Source organism: Thalassophryne amazonica, chromosome 2 (assembly GCF_902500255.1).
Source record: "Thalassophryne amazonica chromosome 2, fThaAma1.1, whole genome shotgun sequence".
Classification (NCBI taxonomy): domain Eukaryota; kingdom Metazoa; phylum Chordata; class Actinopteri; order Batrachoidiformes; family Batrachoididae; genus Thalassophryne; species Thalassophryne amazonica.
In genome coordinates, this window is record NC_047104.1 from 149,501,907 (window position 1) to 149,522,846 (window position 20,940).

The 20,940-nt window shown below is 39.8% G+C and overlaps 1 protein-coding gene across 1 annotated transcript in view; it reads right to left on the reverse strand.

Annotated features, from left to right (window-relative positions):
* The window catches only part of LOC117500647 (protein kinase C-binding protein NELL1-like), a 905,329-nt gene that overhangs the window by 210,670 nt on the left and 673,719 nt on the right, over positions 1 to 20,940 (reverse strand). Inside the window, exon 11 of the mRNA XM_034159400.1 lies at positions 8,642 to 8,764. Within this exon, the coding sequence (XP_034015291.1) occupies positions 8,642 to 8,764 (123 nt within the window). The remainder of the gene's footprint in view (positions 1 to 8,641; positions 8,765 to 20,940) is intronic.

Here is a 20,940-nt window from a genome sequence, read left to right on the forward strand (position 1 = left end):
GGCAGTATTATTAGAAAGCATTGCTTAAATTTTCATTGTTACGCAGATGATACCCAGCTTTATCTATCCATGAAGCCAGAGGACACACACCAATTAGTTAAACTGCAGGAATGTCTTACAGACATAAAGACATGGATGACCTCTAATTTCCTGCTTTTAAATTCAGATAAAACTGAAGTTATTGTACTTGTCCCCACAAATCTTAGAAACATGGTGTCTAACCAGATCCTTACTCTGGATGGCATTACCCTGACCTCTAGTAATACTGTGAGAAATCTTGGAGACATTTTTGATCAGGATATGTCCTTCAATGCGCATATTAAGCAAATGTAGGACTGCTTTTTTACATTTGCTCAATATCTCTAAAATTAGAAAGGTCTTGTCTCAGAATGATGCTGAAAAACTAATTCATGCATTTATTTCCTCTAGGCTGGACTATTGTAATTCATTATTATCTGGTTGTCCTAAAAGTTCCCTGAAAAGCCTTCAGTTAATTCAAAATGCTGCAGCTAGAGTAATGACGGGGACTAGAAGGAGAGAGCATATTTCACCCATATTGGCCTCTCTTCATTGGCTTCCTGTTAATTCTAGACCAGTGTTTCTCAACCTTTTTTGAGTCGTGGCACCCTTTTTATATTTACAAAATCCTGCGGCACACCACCAACTAAAATAATATTATAATGCTATTACCTCTGGTTTTGCGCAAAACCCAGTTATCGCAATAGAAAATCGATACAGAAAACATCGCATTTCAAAAATCCTCAAGCATTTTGCGCTCTGATCTCAAGTAGGGCTGTCACGATTAGAAATTTCTGGAGACGATTAATTGTCAGACAAATAATTGCGATTGACGAATATATTGTCTATTTTTTTTTTCTTTTTTCCCCTTCTTTATATTCTACTATTGTAGTATAATTACACAACTCTGGAAGAACGTTTGGCTTCTGTGAGTGGAGAAACTGGGAATGGTGACTTCATTTTACATACAGTCCCAACTTTTTCTGATTTGTGGTTGTTTCTGTTACATTTCTGAAATTGTTTCTCCTCATCAGTCACGTTTTGTGCTTAAACACTACATTAAGCTCAAGACTGAACAAATAAATACCTTTGGAAAATAACAGCTGTTAAAGTTCAGAGTTCTCACCTGCTTTTTGTGATCTGTGCGTCTGAACATTTTTTTTTTTTTGTGTATCTCAGTTCATTCATATATTCTCATTTTTTAAATATGTTTTTAAAGATATTTGACCGTTTATTTAATCTCATGATCTCATAAATTCAGCATACGACGCGCACATGGTGTGAACAGGACGGTAACGGCAGAATCACACCTTTAGAGAAAGTTCAGAGAGAAGTAAAAGCTTCACGTTTTCGTTTTGTTAACATGTTCACTCCATTTAAAATCCTCTCTCTGCTCCGCGCTCGCTGCGCACTGAACGTGTCGCGATTGCATTCAGGAATCTCCCTCACCCACCCCTTCCCTCGCAGTCTGCAGCCTGTTAACTCCGTGCGCGTGCACACACAGGCACAGACACACACACCGACAGCTCCGCATTTTAGACGGCTTTTGGAGAAGACGGTACTGTTTTAATCGGCCGTCAGCCTCCTTGTTATTGTCCCGCCTTAAGACGAGAGCGAGGCTGCAGCACAATGACGTCAGATTCTGAGTCGTTTTATGCTTTGTGGATAAAATAAATAATTCACGGTAATCGCGAATATGAAAAATAATCGCGAATATGAAAAATACCCACGGCACCCCTGACGATCGATCACGGCACCCTAGGGTGCCGCGGCACCCCGGTTGAGAATCACTGTTCTAGACTATAATTTAAAATTCTTCTTCTTACTTATAAGGTTTTGAATAATCAGGTCCCATCTTATCTTAGGGATCTCTTAGTACCATATCACCCCAACAGAGTGCTTCGCTCTCAGACTGCAGGCTTACTTGTAGTTCCTAGGGTTTTTAAGAGTAGAATGGGAGGCAGAGCCTTCAGCTTTCAGGCTCCTCTCCTGTGGAACCAGCTCCCAATTCAGATCAGGGAGACAGACACCCTCTCTACTTTTAAGATTAGGCTTAAAACTTTCCTTTTTGCTAAAGCTTATAGTTAGGGCTGGATCAGGTGACCCTGAACCATCCCTTAGTTATGCTGCTATAGACTTAGACTGCTGGGTGGTTCCCATGATGCACTGAGTGTTTCTTTCTCTTTTTGCTCTGTATGCACCACTCTGCATTTAATCATTAGTGATTGATCTCTGCTGTCTTCCACAGCATGTTGTTTTCCTGATTCTCTCCCCTCAGCCCCAACCAGTCCCAGCAGAAGAGTGCCCCTCCCTGAGCCTGGTTCTGCTGGAGGTTTCTTCCTGTTAAAAGGGAGTTTTTCCTTCCCACTGTCGCCAAGTGCTTGCTCATAGGAGGTTGTTTTGACCGTTGGGGTTTTTCTGTGATTATTGTATGGCTTTTGCCTTGCAATATAAAAGGCCTTGGGGCAACTGTTATATATATATATATATATATATATATATATATATATATATATATATATATATATATATATATATATATATATATATATATATATGTGTGTGTGTGTGTGTGTGTGTGTGTGTGTGTGTGTGTGTGTGTGTGTGTGTAAAATAACACTAAAAATTTTTGATTTCAGACTTTACATATGTTTGTAACTGTTAAGCTTTATTCACATAAGCTTTATTCACTATGCCCACAATTGGTCCGCTGATGGTTTTCGAAGTTATCTGGAAAGCTAATCCGCTAATGAAAGGGTCAATTAGTGGTTAGCAGATTAGCGGAACTGTGCCCAACACCACGTTTATATATATATATATATATATATATATATATATATATATATAAATCTGGAATGAAGTATAACCTCACCTTTTTACAACCCTTGTAACATGGGAAAAAATAAATGCTTACCATCATGTTTCTTTGAAAGTTCTAATCATCTTTGACTGTTGGTTAACAAGAAAATTGAATTTTGGTAAGAACAATTGGTTAACAAGAAAATTGAATTTTGGAAAGAACAACTGATCATCAACAGAGCAGCTATACTGGAAGTTAAAACACACACACACACACACACACACACACACACACACACACACACACACACACACACACACACACACACACACACACACACACACACACACACACACACATAGGTAAACCATAATTGCCACAGTCGAAATCAACATTTGCATGATAAAACCATCATCTGTATATCTCTATTGTTCCACGTCTGTTGTTGGGATGATCATACTGTTGCACATAATCACACACAGAAAATGCTGCAGAGCTAAATCCTAATTACCTTCCACCTTTGTCCATGCTTCAGCACTGGAGGGCCAGCTGGGTGAGGCAAATGGGCATAGCAACGAGTCAACAGGGAGCAGTGTGAGCATTTTGAGAGAGCAGGCACAAATGTGGAAAAACTGACTGAAACAGGTCCAGAATCAATTTTCATCATGTGACAGCTGCTGTCCAGTTAGGTGAGGCATAGAGCATCCAAGTGGTCAAAGACCCCATTACACTTTGGTGAGTTAATTATCACTTAATCATTCTAAGTAAGATAGGATGCCTTTGAGCATTTCAAGGATGCATGAACCTGTTGAACAACTGGACAAAATACAAACAGCCATTTCACTCCTTGTGCTGGTAACAGAATTGGGCTTGGACAGGAAAATCAATCCCAGCCAATTTGTGAAGACAATGAGTCAAAATCAATAAATACTATGACCACTCACTCATCTTCAACTGCTTACTCCAATCCCAGCATTCATGGGGAGTGAGGCGGGGTACACCCTGGACAGGATGCCAGTCTGTCACACAATACTATGATCATTTAAGTTAATAAGCACCACCCCTTCCAGACATGGGGTGCTGTGTTGTTCTGCAAGCCTCCCATCCTGTGCACCGGCATGGATGCCCAAAATTTCGTGTATATCAGTTTTGTAAATTGTGTCAGTAGCATGGACCAAGCAGAGGGTCACCCCTTTGAGTCTGGTCTGCTTGAGGTTTCCTCCTCAAATTGTCAGAGGGAGTTTTTCCTGACCACTGTTGCCTATGTGCTTGCTCTAGGGGTTGGTAAGATTAGACCTTACTTGTGTGATGCGCCTTGAGGCAACTTTGTTGTGATTTGGCGCTACTGTATATAAATGAAAATAAATTGAAAATTTAAATAAGTAAACGAGAGCATGATGATAATAAGTTATTAACTGGTGGTTATTCTGATTCATCAGATCTATCAAAAGAGCAGCTTTCTTTGCTTTTAAAATATACCACATACATATCTGCTACCTGCAAGATGGTTTGTGGATGCTAGATAAACCACATGATAATTTGGGGACCAAACATTTGCATGTGAGTGAGTGTGTGTGTGTGTGTGTGTGTGTGTGTGTGTGTGTGTGTGTGTGTGTGTGTGTGTGTGTGTGTGTGTGTGTGTGTGTGTGTGTGTGTGTGTGTGTGTGTTTATTCCACTGCTTCTCAGAGATTCTTGATCCCATTGATACCAAACCTGGTGTGTTATTATTATTTATAATTTGTAAAAGTTATGCAAACAAATAAACAAATAGAGATGTCCTGGAAGAAGCAATATCAAACTCTCTTGAACAATTCAGCACCGGCAGTGCACACATGGCATTGTTTTTTAGTTCATTCTCTACAGAGTTTTGCATGTTCTTCCCATGTTTGCTTGGGTTCATGCTTATACTTGCCTGTCTGGAACCATTGTGTTGCTGTGCATATTAACTATCTTACCTTTTGCCCAGTGTTCACTGACATATGTGCACTACTGTTTTTCCAGATATTTTGCACAGGGTAGGATGGTATAGATCACGCATGGATCGTCCATAAGATCACCAACATTCTTGTGCTCACACTCCTGACAAACAACATTTCATTGTGTGTTTCTGCATTTCTGGTGAGTTTACAGAGGTTAAGATGGATTTTTCTTTTAATGCAAAATTCAATGATTTTCTTCACCAGGAGACCGCATAAAACCTCCACAAATCCTAAAATAAGAAAACACCCCCTGCACATTGTTGTAATAGGTCATTGCTTTTGGATTCAGTTCTATACCTGTGCAGCTGAGTGTCAAAATTACCTTGAGCAAGGTGTTGAATCCCAAAATTACCTAAAGATGAAGGTGAATTTACCCCACGTGAATGTGGAGGAAAAAACATCTATGTCACCTTTTGATTTTTATCCCATCATAGTGTGATGAATGTTGATCACATAGCAGGTGCAGAGGAGTTATTAAATTAGACCCATCATTGTTCAGTATGCTGATAACCTTGAGACTGGCCCCCATACGTATGTGCACAAATTGACTTGCATTGTACCTTAAGTGTCCTTGGTAATGTCAAATAGTCCTACTTGTGGAGTGAATATGCTCTCCAAACCCTCACATGCTGTCTATGATATGCCCACTCTGATCCAGCCTTTGATGAGGTGCTCATAATGGACTGATTTAATGTTGCATTGCTCCCTTAACAGCACCCTTCGTGATGATGGCTTCCAGCTCCAAGCATTTATATTAATGTTCCAGTCAAAAGTCAGCGGTATGTGGCTATGCCCATGAAAAACCTTCACAATGTTTTGTCACAGGCCAACAAATGGGGCACTGTAACATTCATTTTATCATCTGGAAAATATGGAAACATACCAGTGTTTTTTTTTTTTTTTTTTCAAGGGTGTAATATGTAATAGAATATGCCATTTGTTGCACAGTATGTAATGCATCCTGTAATGCATTGTATGTAATGTGTAATGCAATGTAATAAAATTAAAAGCAACAAAAAACCTCTTGAAAAACAGTCACAGCCTCTACCGTATTTTCCGGACTATAAGTCGCACTTTTTTTACATGTTTTGGCAGGGGGTGCGACCTATACTCCAGAGCGACTTATAAATGAAAAATATACCGGTAGATTCTCAATTAATTTACCGTAATAAAACAATTTTACGTGACAGAGTCGCTCTATGTTTTAAAATGGCCGGAAATGCAATGCATCATAGGCACTGTAGTATGGCAGCCGTCCTATAGGTCACGCTGGTCGCGATAACCAATCAGAGAACAGAACATTGGACGCGTATTCCTCACTTCACCCAGACAATGATTGTGAAACAGCGTGTGAAGCAGACGAACACGGTGCTTATTCCGGGAGGGCTAACAAAACAGCTTCAACCCTTGAATATCAGTGTGAGCAGAGTTGATGCTCAGAGCTGTGTGGGAGCACTGGGTGAGCGACGGCGGAGGATTAGCATCTGCACTTGGAAGGAGCTGGCTTCGACACCACAGGGAGGTCATGAGCTGCGCAGGTAGGTGCTGCATGGTTCGGCTCGCAATGTGGTCCGCAAAATGCAAACATATCCATAGGTAAAATGCAGCTCACAAGAGGGCGCTTAAGGCTTGTGTGACTGTTCCTGCGACTTCTGACTACCATAGAAAAATTAAAATTTCAACATTACTGATAACAAGACAATGGAGAAGGCCAGAAAAAAATGCCACCAAAAAGAAAAGCATACTCTGCAGATTACAAGTTACGACTGGTGAAATATGCATCCGAAAACAGTAATCGAGCAGCAGAGAGAGAGTTTGGAGTGAGTGAGAAACTTGTGAGGGACTGGAGGAAAGCGGAGGTTACTCTAACCACCATGAAAAAAACATAAAAAGCTAATCGCAGGCTAAAACCTAGAGGAGCGAGTCCGCACATGGGTGCTCGAACAATGTGCAGATATTATCATCATAATATCATAATATTATCATCTGAACTTTCATGTTAAGTTAACATACCTGTATGTCCATGCGACTTATACTCCAGTGCGGCTTATCTATGGTTTATTTTTCTTTATAATGGATAAAGTGGCTGGTGCGACTTATACTCCGGTGCGACTTATAGTCCGGAAAATACGGTATATTATAACAGGCCTCTGTCCCTCTGTTCACAATAAAAGACTCTTGTTAAAACCACCACTGAGAATCTACATTACAATAGCCTTACAGGCGTCATGTGTCTGTTTGAGCATCATGTGAAAACAGTATTGATCCCATCACAACAATAGGAGCTAATGTTAAAGAGATAAAAGTATCAATCAATCAAGTTCAAAGAGATGAGAGAGATTAAAGGTTATTTTAATATCTTTCAATTCTCTAGTTGCCTTGCTATCATACAAGGAAAGAAAAAAAAAACAATTCATCATGGCAAAAGGGGTAAATAAAATAAAATTAATTAAACTCGCTTCCGGACTTAGACTCTGTGAATGTTGAGTGCATGCAGAGGAAAATACGGGTCATCTGCAAGGATAACAGCTACCCAGGACATTCCTTGTTTGCTCCTCTGCCATTGGAAAAGAGGCACCGCAGTATAAGGACACAGACTAATAGGCTAAGCAACAGCTTTTTTTCCCAGAGTTGTAGCCTCCATCACCCCACCCCGTCCTCTCCCACAAACACATACACAGATATTCAGTAATGATATCAACATGTGCAATAAATAATAGAGTCTGTTTACATATCTAAAACTATCCTACATCGCTAAGCATTAAGTACCTTAATAATTTATTAAACACTTTTTTTTGTATTTTAAGAAGGTCTTGCCATCCTGTGAAGCTGTTTATTGTTTTTTAAAAGCTGCTGTTGTGTTATTTTTTGTGTGTGTGTGTGTGTACAACTGTCTGGAAAGTGCCACCAGAATTTCATTTCAGAAGTGCAAATGCAGTAAACATCTATTCTATTCTTAATTTAATCCTCAAAACTTTGCATTATTAAATCCCGGGACCTATCATCTACCAATGTTGATAATCAGAGGCAAAGCAATTAGAAATGTCAACTAAATCTCACATTACTTAATGCCCTGGCACACTGTTAGTAGGCTCATAAAGGCAACATGTCAGTCTAATTGTACAAGACACACTGGCTTGATGAGCTGACACAACACTACTAAACTTAGACCTTAATTGAACATTGCAGGCTTTATTTTTCATGCTGAGTCAGACTTGGCATTGGATTTGTGAAGATGCTAATAATTGATTGCCCTTCAATGCATTTTTTGTTAACTTTTTAATGAGTTCTTGTTATGGAAAGTGCATAGTAATTGCAGCCACACATTCAGCCACCATGTTGACTGCATAAATGTATTCATTTATTTATTTTTAGATAGGGTCATGTGACACTGATGTAAACTGGAACACGAGCGAGATTCAGAGACAAGATGTTACTCTGCTGGATCAGGTTGGATGAATCACAGACATGCCATGCTGTTAATTATTATTTTTAACAGAAACTCCTCTTGAATGATGAGTCACAGCGGCAATTTAAAGTCTCAAAATAACACAAAAATGAAAAAAATAAGTGTTTTTCTCTGGACAATTTTGTATTCCTACATATCTCTCCACATCTCACACCATGTGCCTTCATATCAACATGCTTCTCCACCAAACTATGTCATATGCCACTGCTTAAATTTGTCATGACAACCAGATGCCTCATATCAACAAATCTGTGTATTTTTTCACCATGTGTTGTGCCCTTAGATGAAAAACTGACAGGAGTACCAAACATATATCCATCCACACTGCAGCAATACTGTTACATTCCTTGTATTTGTGTGTGGTATGAACGCACCTCTGCACACGGTGCCATTACCCACGTAGCCAGGTTTGCAGGTACACAGGTGTCCTCTGATGGTGTTGGTGCAGATGGCATTGTCATCACAAGAATTTTGGCCGCTGGCACACTCATCGTGCTCTGAGGGAGGGAGAGAGAGAGGGAGAGACTCTGCAGTCAGAATAGCTTTTGGGCTTGTTGAAAGTGTGAGAGGCTTTTGGAAAAATGTCCACATCCCTAGCTGCCAGAGCAATTTAGTGGATGTGAGGGAAGTCAACAAGGTAATTGGCTGAAAAAAATGAAGGTATAAATGTGCACTTCAGCTACTAACAGCCAGTGTTCTGCGCACCCTGATTTCCCAGTGAGGTTTCTTCTCCTGTTCTCTTTTACAGATGGAAAATGAATAAAAAAATCAATTCAGCAAGAATGGTTATTTCAAACAGCTGCACCATCCCAGATTTTAGTGTTATTTTGAAAACTGTGTAATAATGTCAGGGGTTTTTTACATGCCATAGTGTTCCGCTGAGATATGCATTGTAATTAGATGAAGAGGGATTTGATCTTAGCTGAGACCATCTGATTTTGACCTGCACATCTTTCATCCCTGTTGGTGGACCAGCCTCATGGTGTGTGTGTGTGTGTGTATATATATATATATATATATATATATATATATATATACCCATCCAGAGGAGGTAGCTGAGTGCATAATGAGCTGGCCTGCCAGTACGCAGACCTGGGTTTGAATCTCACTTACACAAAAATACACTTCATCTACATTGTCTCAGTTCACTCAGCTGTAAATAGGCACTGGTCTTTGCTGGGGCAGTAACCTGCATTGGACTGATGTCCTGTCTAGTGTGGAGTTGCAGACTCTCTACCACTGCATGCTACAGAATCCAGGGATGAGGACAGGCACTAGAGGGGGGCGGATCAATCTTAATATCGATAATATCGATACCAACGCTGGCATTGATATTGAACGATCCTCGTGTAAAAAGATCGATACTCAAGCTTTCATCAAAGTCTACTCTCTGCAAGAGCAGCGCTGTGTCACACAACACGGAGCAGCGCACCCTTGTATTGTGGTTTGTCCGCCCTCTACCTCAGGAGTTTTTGTTTTAAGTTGTGTTGAGTGATATTTTTTTAAACAAAAATGTTGATTGTGATAACAAAGTATTTTTGTTGTCACATACAATCTTTGGCAAAATTCCATCCTAGGTCTTTTGGATCCTTTGGATCTATGAAGCTTAAATATGAAAACATATCTGTATTGATATCGGCGATACTGGGCCTGTATTTACTTGGTATTGGATCAATACCAAAATTCCCGGTATCGCCCACCTCTAACAGGCACCAACAGGCCTTGAGAACCCATGATATCAGTTAACTAACTACTACAACAAACTGGAGACCCAAGAACAATTTGGTAAGATAACTTATCAATACACTACAAGCTGAGGTGTTTTAAGGTATAGTCTTGCCTGGGCTGAAGATGAGGTTTCAAAAGTGACACTGGACACAACATGTTTTGTCCACAAATATACAGTGGGGTAAAAAAGTATTTAGTCAGCCCCTGATTGTGGAAGTTCTCCTACTTAGAAAGATGAGAGAGGTCTGTAATTTTCATCATAGGTACACTTCAACTATGAGAGACAAAATAAGAAAAAAAATCCAGGAAATAACATTGTAGGATTTTTAAAGAATTTATTTGTAAATTATGGTGGAAAATAAGTATTTGGTCAATAACAAAAGTTCAACTCAGTACTTTGTAACATATCCTTTGTTGGCAATACAGAGGTCAAATGTTTCCTGTAAGTCTTCACCAGGTTAACACACACAGTAGCTGGTATTTTGGCCCATTCCTCCATGCAAACCTCCTGGGCAACATGGACTTTCAACTCCCTCAACAAATTTTCTATGGGGTTGAGGTCTGGAGACTGCCTTAGCCACTCAGGACCTTGAAATGCTTTTTACGCAGCCACTCCTTCATTGCCCGAGCGGTGTGTTTGGGATCATTGTCATGCTGGATGATCCATTCATGTTGCATTTTCAATGCTGTCACTGATGGAAGGAGGTTTTGGCTTAAAATCCCACGATACATGGCCCCGCTCATTCTTCCCTTAACACAGATCAGTTGTCCTGTCCCCTTTGCAGGGAAAAAAAAAAAAAAAAAACAGTCCCAAAGCATGATGTTTCCACCCCCATGCTTTACTGTAGGTATGGTGTTCTCGGGATGCAACTCAGCATTTTTCTTCCTCCAAACACAATGAGTTGAGTTTTTACCAAAAAGTTCTATTTTGGTTTCATCTGACCACATGACATTCTCCCAATTCTCTTCTGGATCATCCATATGCTCTCTGACAAACTTCAGACAGGCCTGGACATGTACTGTCTTAAGCAGGGGGACATGCCTGGCACTGCAGGATTTGACTCCCTCTCTATGTATTGTGTAGCCTTTCTTACTTTGGTCCCAGTTCTCTGCAGGTCATTCATCAGGTCCCTCCGTGTAGTTCTGGCATTTTTGTTCACCGTTCTCATGATCATTTTGACCCCACGGGATGACATCTTGCGTGGAGCCCCAGATCAAGGGAGATTATCAATGGTCTTGTATGTCTTCCATTTTCTTACAATTTCTCCCACAGTTGATTTATTCACACCGACCTGCTTGCCTATTGTAGAGTCACTCTTCCCAACCTGGTGCAGGTCTACAATGTTCTTCCTGGTGTCCTTCAACAGCTCTTTGGTCTTGGCCATGGTTGGGTTTGGAGTCTGGGTGTTTAAGGCTGTGGAAAGGCGTCTTTTATACAGATAATGAGTTCCAACAGATGCAATTAATACAGGTAACAGGTGGAGGACAGAAGAGCTTCTTAAAGAAGAAATTACAGGTCTGTGAGAGCCAGAAATCTTGCTTGTTTGTGGGTGACCAAATACTTATTTTCCACAATAATTTACAAATAAATTATTTAAAAATCCTCGAATTTGATTTCCTGGATTTTTTCTTTCTCATTTTGTCTCTCATAGTTGAAGTGTACCTATGATGAAAATTACAGACCTCTCTCATCTTTCTAAGTCAGAGAACTTGCACAATCAGGGGATGACTAAATATTTTTTTGCCCCACTGTATAGTGAAGAACACACACAATAGGCCTGGTATGCCATTGTAAATTTTTGTCACAGATTGCCATCCTGATTTACAAAACATATTTGTTAACATCTGAAAATGTGTGCTGAAAAGTGCGGCATGCCTTTCACTTTTGTGGATCATAATGGGTCAAAGCCTTGCAATAATTTGGAGTTCAAAATCTTTGTAATTGGTCCCAGTGTTGTACAACACCACTAAATACCAGTTGCACACTATGAAATGCCCCAGTTGGATATCTGATTATTTTTTATTCACTATATTAACCAAAAGCATGCCACACATGCTAATGCAAAGTGCACACATAATAAAATAATAAATGCTGTTTATAACAAGTAATGAAACATAACAGGGTCTACTGTGATATATGGGTATTGATGCAATCAAATATTATATGAATTTTCTTTGCCTTCTCACCATTTTATTTATTTTTATCAGGGTTACCATAACAGAGCTGATTTGGATCTGCATGATGACTTGACACAAATTTTGCACTGGATGCCATTATTGATGTAATGGTACATGGAGAATGGGGCACAGGTGGCTTTGAATGAGAACATTTCAATTTTGAAGGCATCTTTTAGCAGAAGACTGCCCCTCCCTGAGCCTGGTTCTGCTGGAGGTTTCTTCCTGTTAAAAGGGAGTTTTTCCTTCCCACTGTTGCCAAGTGCTTGCTCACAGGGGGTTGTTTTGACCGTTGGGGTTTTTCCGTAATTATTGTATGGCCTTGCCTTACAATATAAAGCGCCTTGGGGCAACTGTTTGTTGTGATTTGGCGCTATATAAATAAAATTGATTTGATTTGATCTTTTGAACTGCCACCGTGCTGCCCACAAACAACAAATGGACAATGTTTTGGACATCTACCTGGAAATAGCTGTTTCAGAAAAATTAATAGTTTTACTTTTTTGTTAGAAAAAACATACTTAAAGTTGGAGGAACTAGAGTTTGTAATATAATAATTTGTTGGGATTCACCTAACCCTCTGACTATATTGGGATTTTAAGCGCAAATACAGTCACTTCAAATGTCCTCCTGGCTACACAGACAGCTGCAGCCTCACATGGAGGATGAGACACCAAGAAGTATTAGGCCAGTAGAGCTCAACAGTATTACATATTACCAGAAATCAGCCATGTATCTGCTGCAGCAGGGTGATAGCTGATTGTGTTTTTGGCCTTGTTCAGTTGCAGAGGTCTTTAGCACTGAGATACTCATTGATATTCCTTCCCACTGCAAGTTGTATATCTCACCTGGATCTCATGAAGCAAGGGATTTGATACAAAATCATTCCAGCAGTAGCCAAGGATTCTCCAGAGAGTTCTAATACCAAAGACATCCAGTCATCATTTTTGGTCACTATTAGTGTCTTGAAAGTCACAACCATATGATAACACTGGAACCACCTGGGGTCTCATTTGTCAAACTTTGTGTAGAAAAGGCTCTAAATTCTGTCATACAAGCAAATTTTAGGGCCCCTTCACACATAACACAAAATTGGGCAAAAGAAGCAGAATTCGGCCGAAAATCTGCGAACAAAAAATGAAATGGGTAACTGCGAAACATTCCACCTGCTGTCAGGAGGGATACGTGGTTGGACAGGCATGCACGATACCGAGGCGACAGTTCCATGAATGCACACGAGTGTGCACAAACGCAGTGGGGGGAGGGGTGCGGGACACACGCATACTACATTTTGTTTGGGGGGGGGGCACTTGTGTGACATATGTGTTGCTTGGTACCAGCACATTTGTGTTGCACTCAGACACTTTTCGAAGGCAGCTCGAATGTGGTCATCTGCACTCCACTATTGTGCCGGGAGTCCGAATCGCCCTGCCTTTTCGAAAGCACCTGGAATTTGGCTGATACCTGCCGAGATGGGGGTCGAATGGGCACTCGCAGGGCACTCACTGTCTTTCAGCTGCTGGTGTGAGCGAATGGTTGGGGCAACAGCTGTACGAGGCGTTTGTGGCAGCTCAGTTTTTTCACGAATGGTATGTGATTCCTCCTTCGTGCTCCAGTTGGCTTCAATCGTGTTATGTGTGAAGGTGCCTTTAGTATGCATTTAAATACACAACGATCCATATTTTTAACAGGCGCATGCTAGTCATACACATACATTGCATCCAGAACGTATTCACAACGCTTCACTTTTTACACATTATGTTATAGCCTTATTGCAAAATGGCTGAAATTATTGTTTTTCCTCAAAATTCTATATACAATGCCTCATAATGACAATGTAAAAATGTATGTACATTTTTTTATACATTTGCAAAAATGTAAAAACTTTTTATGTTGTCCTTATGGGGTGTTGTGAGTAGAATTTGAAGGGGAAAATAAATGCACTCCATTTTGGAATAAGGCTGTAACATAAGAAAATGTGGAAAAAGTGAAGTGCTGTGAATACTTTAATGGATACCTTCTATCAGTAAGTATCAGCTGATACCCATGTTCTAATGCATCATGCTTTTGCATGTTGATGGTCATTTGGATCCAAAGCCACACTCAATTAATCATATATAGTAACAAAACCTTGGTACAAAAACCACATGTTGCTTGGGTTCATCATTGGAATGATGGAAAAATAGTGAAGAAACTATCTGTTCCTAACTGTTGTGTGTTTTGCAACTGTCAGATGGCTGTGAGCTCAGTCGTCCCCCAGCAGAAGAGAGTAAGCCGGCTGCCAGCTGCTCTTGCCACACAAGTGTTGCAAAGTGTCAGACAGTGGGCAGGAGACATGAAACGCAAAGCACTTTTCACTCATGGTTTCACTTATAAACAACTAATTAATTACTAACAGGTTGTAGACATTAATGGTAACTATAATTTTTACAAAGTGAAAATATTGCAGATATCTTTTAAAGTAATGCACTAATTCTGAAGGTTTGAGCTTTAACAGCCACACGTGCCAAAAGGCATTGTGGAAAATTCAAATGAGTCTCTTTCAATCACTCTCCCCACCATCTCAAAATGCATAGAACACTGTGATCTACTGGATGGGAATGGGACTAATGACCAACGTTGGTAGTGAATTACACTTCACAAACAGAATTTTCAGTTTTGCAAATGCCTTTTTTTTTTTTTTACAAATGAAGAAAATACATATTTACAAATACACATTTATGTGTAAAACCAACATGCATGTTACAGTAACTTGTGTGTTGGTTTTTACAAATAAATAAACCAACCAACCAACATCTGATTGCTAAAAGTCATGCTGAAACTATGTGGCGTTCTGCAGCTTGTGCAGAAGCATCTTCGCGTTATGCATCACCAGTCAGTACAGGATGGATCAAACCATCTTCCTCGGCCCTGTGCACGCTGGTCGCAAAAAGTCCTGATGCTGTCGAGAAGGCTTTCAAGAAAATAAATGTGACACTTTTCATGCACTCATTCCAATAAAATGCCAGAACCAAACCCGGTGCGCATTTGCAGGAGGCCTACTTTTTAGACCTCTGTACACTGGCTTCTTGCATTGTTGGTTAACAGTTGACGCATGACAGTCTCCAGCGATGGGGTTGTATGCAGCCTCCCGCAGGCTTCTGCTGCCGCCCCCATGCCCCCCTGAGAGCACTGTGACCACCCCCTAGGGGCCACTCACAAAATAAAAAAAACACCTTTAGGCTATGATCTCAGATCAGATGACACCACCCACTGAATTTAAGCAACATATTAAATAAATAAATAAATACCAATGATTTTATTACATTCTTGGCAGATGTAATGAGAGTGAGTGAGTGAGTGTGTGTGTGTTTGCCTGTGTGTGTGAGACAGAGAAAAAAATATGCATATATCATCATGGCGACAACATGTGCCGTAACATGCCCCTGTCCAGTGGCAAGTAACAGCTAAGGCTGAAAATGTGCAAAATCAGCTGATGACACATTTATGCCAAACTGACTTTTTCATACTGCAACTGGACAAGTCAGCATATATTTGTGTAGTCTGGTGGTGCATGAGATTTTTTTTAGTGGTTAAGTGCTCCTCGGTCTGAAAACATTTGAGACAAACCAGTACAGATGATAATGTGTAAGAGTGTACAGTTTCACAAGCAAGGCCAACACCATAAATGCTATTTAATGAAAATGGTGTGTGAGTACAAATGTTTAAGAGAAAACTGTGGTGTGCATAAGGTAAATCTCAGCTCATTTTTCTCACTATGGAAATTGGTTTAAGGCAGAAACTTTAGCTGCAGTTTATGCCAAAATCCAGGAGGAGTACTGTGCAGAGATTGAAAGTCATTCCCTACCTGCAGTCTGCCTGTGGTTGTCTTGAGGGTACAGCACAACAATTAATGCTGTGCAGTGTGCACACAAAATAATCATTTGCAAGAGCAATATAATAGCAGTATAAAAAACTAAATATTACACTTAACAGAGGTATACTTGCACACATAAGTCTAAAATATTGTGTCCAAAATCTTTCAACTGAACTTCCTCCTATTGCATATTTTCCATTTTAGCAAACAATATGCATTGAGTGAGATACATCTATTATATTTTCATGTTTTTTTTATTATAATTACAAAAAAACTATTACCATTTTATTCACTCCGCAGAGTAGGTGGCAGTTGGACTTCCAATATACAGACTAGGCTTTGATTACTGGGCTTTGATTCCAAATGTGTGTTCCAGTAAGTATACCTGTCTTGGCAAGCCACTTTGTGTGTATTGTCACAGTTCACTCAGCTGAAAAAATGTACAGGCTTTGGCTGAGGAATTACTCTCCAGTGGGCTGATTCATACCCTCTCAGCTGCTTCACTCTATTGTATCTGGAGATAATCTCTCGACTGATGCTTAAACAGCATGGGAAATTCAGGAAGATGCAAGAAATTGATGGACCATTTGGCAGAATCTGGAGTTCATTGGGGACCCTTTGGCTGCATTTATGGGCACATATGAAGAACCAGAGCATTACTGTGTTAAATAGAAAAGAGGAAAAAAAAAAAAGGTTTGAGCCAAGGCATCCAGTTAAGATCCTTCTTATGAGCCATCTTGAAAGATTCATGGCATCATGAAAAATTACAGTCCTTTATACAAAACTATGAAAAGTTTGGGACCATACAGATGTTACACGAATTTACAAACTGTTGTTCTGAAGGTGCAACAGATCCTCAGGTTAACAACTAATGTAACACAATCAAGTTTGTGCATGTTTGTACAACATCACATATTTTGAGATTAATCAAAGAGAACCATGCATATGCAACTTTATACCTTTGGCCAGTGGCGGCACCAAGGGGGGAGCTTGGGGGGGCTTAAGCCCACCCAATAATGAGCCAAGCCCCCCTCAGCCCCCAGTAATTCTGCCAATAATGTGAATAGCGACTGACATATTTGTGGATCTCAAATGCAGTTTTGCACTGAGAATGTCTCAATATTGCGTAACTGTGCAAAGTGATGAATGTGTATATTTGGTGATCCACAAATGCTGAATCACCCTTCACAAACAGAATTTTCAGTTTTGCAAATAAACATTTATTTGTAAAAACCCACACACTAGTTACAAATCAGAAATTTGTGTTTGTGGATCACAAAGCACATGTACAAATCAAAGGATATTTGTAAATCACCCTCTGTGCATTTTCAAGTATTACTGAGACAAATTTAACTCCATACTCCAAAAATGTAGGTTTTCTAAATATTTATTACGGCCACTCTTAAAACTTCACTTATCTTTATTTATAACTATGTGCAAGTTTACTGAACTTGCAGTCATTCTAAGTGATGTGTGTGTGCATTGATACCACATTTTAGAGGAGCACGGGTGACTAAAACATATACCTTAGTATTTATAAAGCAATTTACTATATATTGTTCATTTTGACGACATTTTGTGGTGCCCCTCTAACTTTTACCCCAGCCCCCCCTCAGCCCCGCCAACAAAAATGTCCTGGCGCCGCCACTGCCTTTGGCCAAATAACGCTTACCTACATTTCTGCCTTTATGTATCCACACTGTTTTAGTTGTGAATTTAGAGTTATATGAATGAGGCCCCATGAGTACTTTCACATGAAAAGAAAAAAAAAATCTTTCGAGTTCTCAGTACAAGCTAAAAGAATCCATTTCCAAAATGGATGTATGTTAGTCCTTATCCAATTTATTGGAATATATTTATTTTTGCAAAATTGCTCAGTAAATTTTCTCTCAACTCGCAAAACAGAGTGAAGCATAAGGCAGTGAAAGACAAAAATGCACTCTTACAATATAGCCCTGCAAATGTAATTTCATCATTTGTCTCGTCACTGTAAAGGGAAAGTTACAGGGTCATTTACAGACTGATGAAGTTCTAAGACCATAAATAAAACTAGGAAGCGTTTCTCAATGGAAACCAAGGCACAGTCAGCACTATGTAAATTTGACCAGTTTTCTTCAGTACACATTGCTGTAGGTTCAGTAATTCTCAGGGTCAGCATTTTACATTCTGCTGGGGACGAGAAACACCTCTCTTGACTTTCATATGTTTGGTGTCAGCTTGCAGCCAGAGACTAGAAGGTGGGTTAAGCACAGTAGCCAGTGTGTTCCTCCACATTACAAAGTTAGTATATCTGTCTCCGTATATCTGTCTACATCATTACGTCATGTGGAACAGAGCTCACGTGGGTGAGATGACAGTGAAATCGCCTACTGCGTGTTCTGATATGTCGATCCGTTTCAACCTGGGAGCAGCCTGTCCATGTGTGCACCGTGCATGCGTGCGCTCACTGCAGCACGTCGCCACAGTGATATATATTTTTATTTATGTCCACTTGATAACAGCAAACAGACAGACGCACATCTCAGTGGGCAGTTGTTTGTTCATGTCTGTCCAAACACAGTATGTGGTGTAGAATGTCCAGATCCACAGATTTCCACAGCCGCTTCAGCGGGAGGACACGCCTCCTGTCATCTCAGCGCACAGACAAATTTCTCTGCGAGTATGAAGATGAATGTCTGCAGTCTGTTATCATGCCAAGAGTGCAACTGGCCACACATTTTCTAAGTTCCACGCGAGCGGTGTTAGATGTTTGTGCGTGTCACCTGGAATTTGGCCGGCACCTGCCATGAGAGGGTGCGATGGGTTCGCACAGCGCACACTTCATCTTTTAGGTGCTTGTGTGCCCAAATAGTCATAGCAACAGGTGTACGAGACGTTGGAGGGATGACATTACACGGTTTGCACACGATTCCTGCGCCATGTGCACTAAGTGTGCACTTCGTCTAAACTTCGCACTGTGTGTGAAAGGGGCCCTAAACATTTCTCAACATTGAATTCTCAATACCCAGTGAATCAAAATTTCACACATTCTTGAGAAATGTTGGTTTCTCAGATTGTAAAAGTTGGAGACCCACGATCTACTTTTTCTGAATCAGGCTCAAAACTTCTCAATCACCCCTTGTACATTTACAACGACCCAGATTTTGTGTTTTCAACTGATGTCTATTTTAATGCACTAATTTTAGAAGTGGGATCTATTCCACTAGCAGAAACCTCACTCCCACAGATGCTAATGAGCCTAATCTGAAACCCACCAAAGATGTAAATGTTCTATTACACAAATATGGTTCATACATTATAATAAAGAAATGATGACATTACTTGAAAATGTGTTTATTGACTTTGGTCCTTCTGATGACAAAGCTCCAATTTAACGTATTGTCAGTAAGAATCTGAGATGACTCTAGATGATGATATATAACATAACAATAATCAGCATTTGATAAGCGAACTGTATCATTAAATGCAAGACTGTAGCTTGAAGCAAGCTTGTACTCACAAGATACACATACATGCACGTATCATTAATATGCAAAAGCTTTGGAAGTAATGACTAATACATTTCCCCTTAATTAATGAATGGTGCTCATGAATCTCCTAAAGCGAGTGGAAGAATTATTTAGCTTTCCTCTTCCCAATGATTTCTGTCTGACATTAATGGAGGTGAATACCAACAGAGAGGCTTCAATAAGAAGTATTTTAAGGAATGTGGGATTAAGTTTATGTCAGCAGTACTTCAATAAATTTTTAAGGTGTTAAACAAAATGAAATTAATTTAAAACTTTAATCTACTTGCCAAAAAAAAAAAAAAAATATATATATATATAATCTTTGTTTTCAACCAAACCTCATCATTTGGTGACAGTGTTCTCTGTTGGTTTTCCACAAAACGTGCCTGGCACTAAATCAGCTTCTTTCCATCCACAGCTAGACTAATAAATAATGCCAGAGACAGCCATCTACCCCCCCCCCCCCCCCCCCCCCCCACACACACACACACACACACACTTCCACAAAGTACAGAGTGGTTATCCCTGCACTGAAAGGTATTATACATCTGCACACCAACCACATGCTTTTGCACAGTCCCATCACACTACGTTATATTTATTTATATAACGGCTGAGTGGATCCTTGTCATTTGATTGTTGCTTGGATGTCACAGGGCATGGATTATTCGTCCCATTTGTGTTGCATTGCATTTAGAGTGCAGATTGGTTCCATTTAGAGTGCAAATTTGGTTCCATACGTTTGGTACCATTGCACTCTCCACACACACACACACACACACACACACACACACACACACACACACACACACACATCTACACACACACACACACACACACACACACACACACACACACACACACACACACACACACACACACACACACACACACACACACACAGACATACACACACATCTACACACATGCACACATGCGCACACACACATGCTTCGCCTCGTTGAATAGTATGTGCCAGCTTTCACCTCATGAAATATTCGTACCATTGAACTCATAAACTTTCATTATTTGTATATTAACAGTGAACATAGTCTTGCCTATTTGACTTTTTGACTCTTTTACTTCTTACAGAAGTATTTTTTTTTCTTTTCTTTATTATTACTGTTGTCTATGCAGGAATAACAACCGATCAAATTCTTTGGATGTGAAAACATACTTGGTAATAAATTGGATTCTGATTCTGATGTTTCATTTGCAGTTTAAAACAAACTGCAACAAACAACTGCAGGCTGTTAACCCTAACTGACTAATAGTATCAGGGAGACTAATACATTTGACCCTGGGAGTTTTTCATTTTGTGAAATAACTTTTTTCTGCATACAAAATAAAATATTAAAAAAAAAATGTAAGTATCCAAAATGAAAGTAGGTTGTTTAGAAATGTT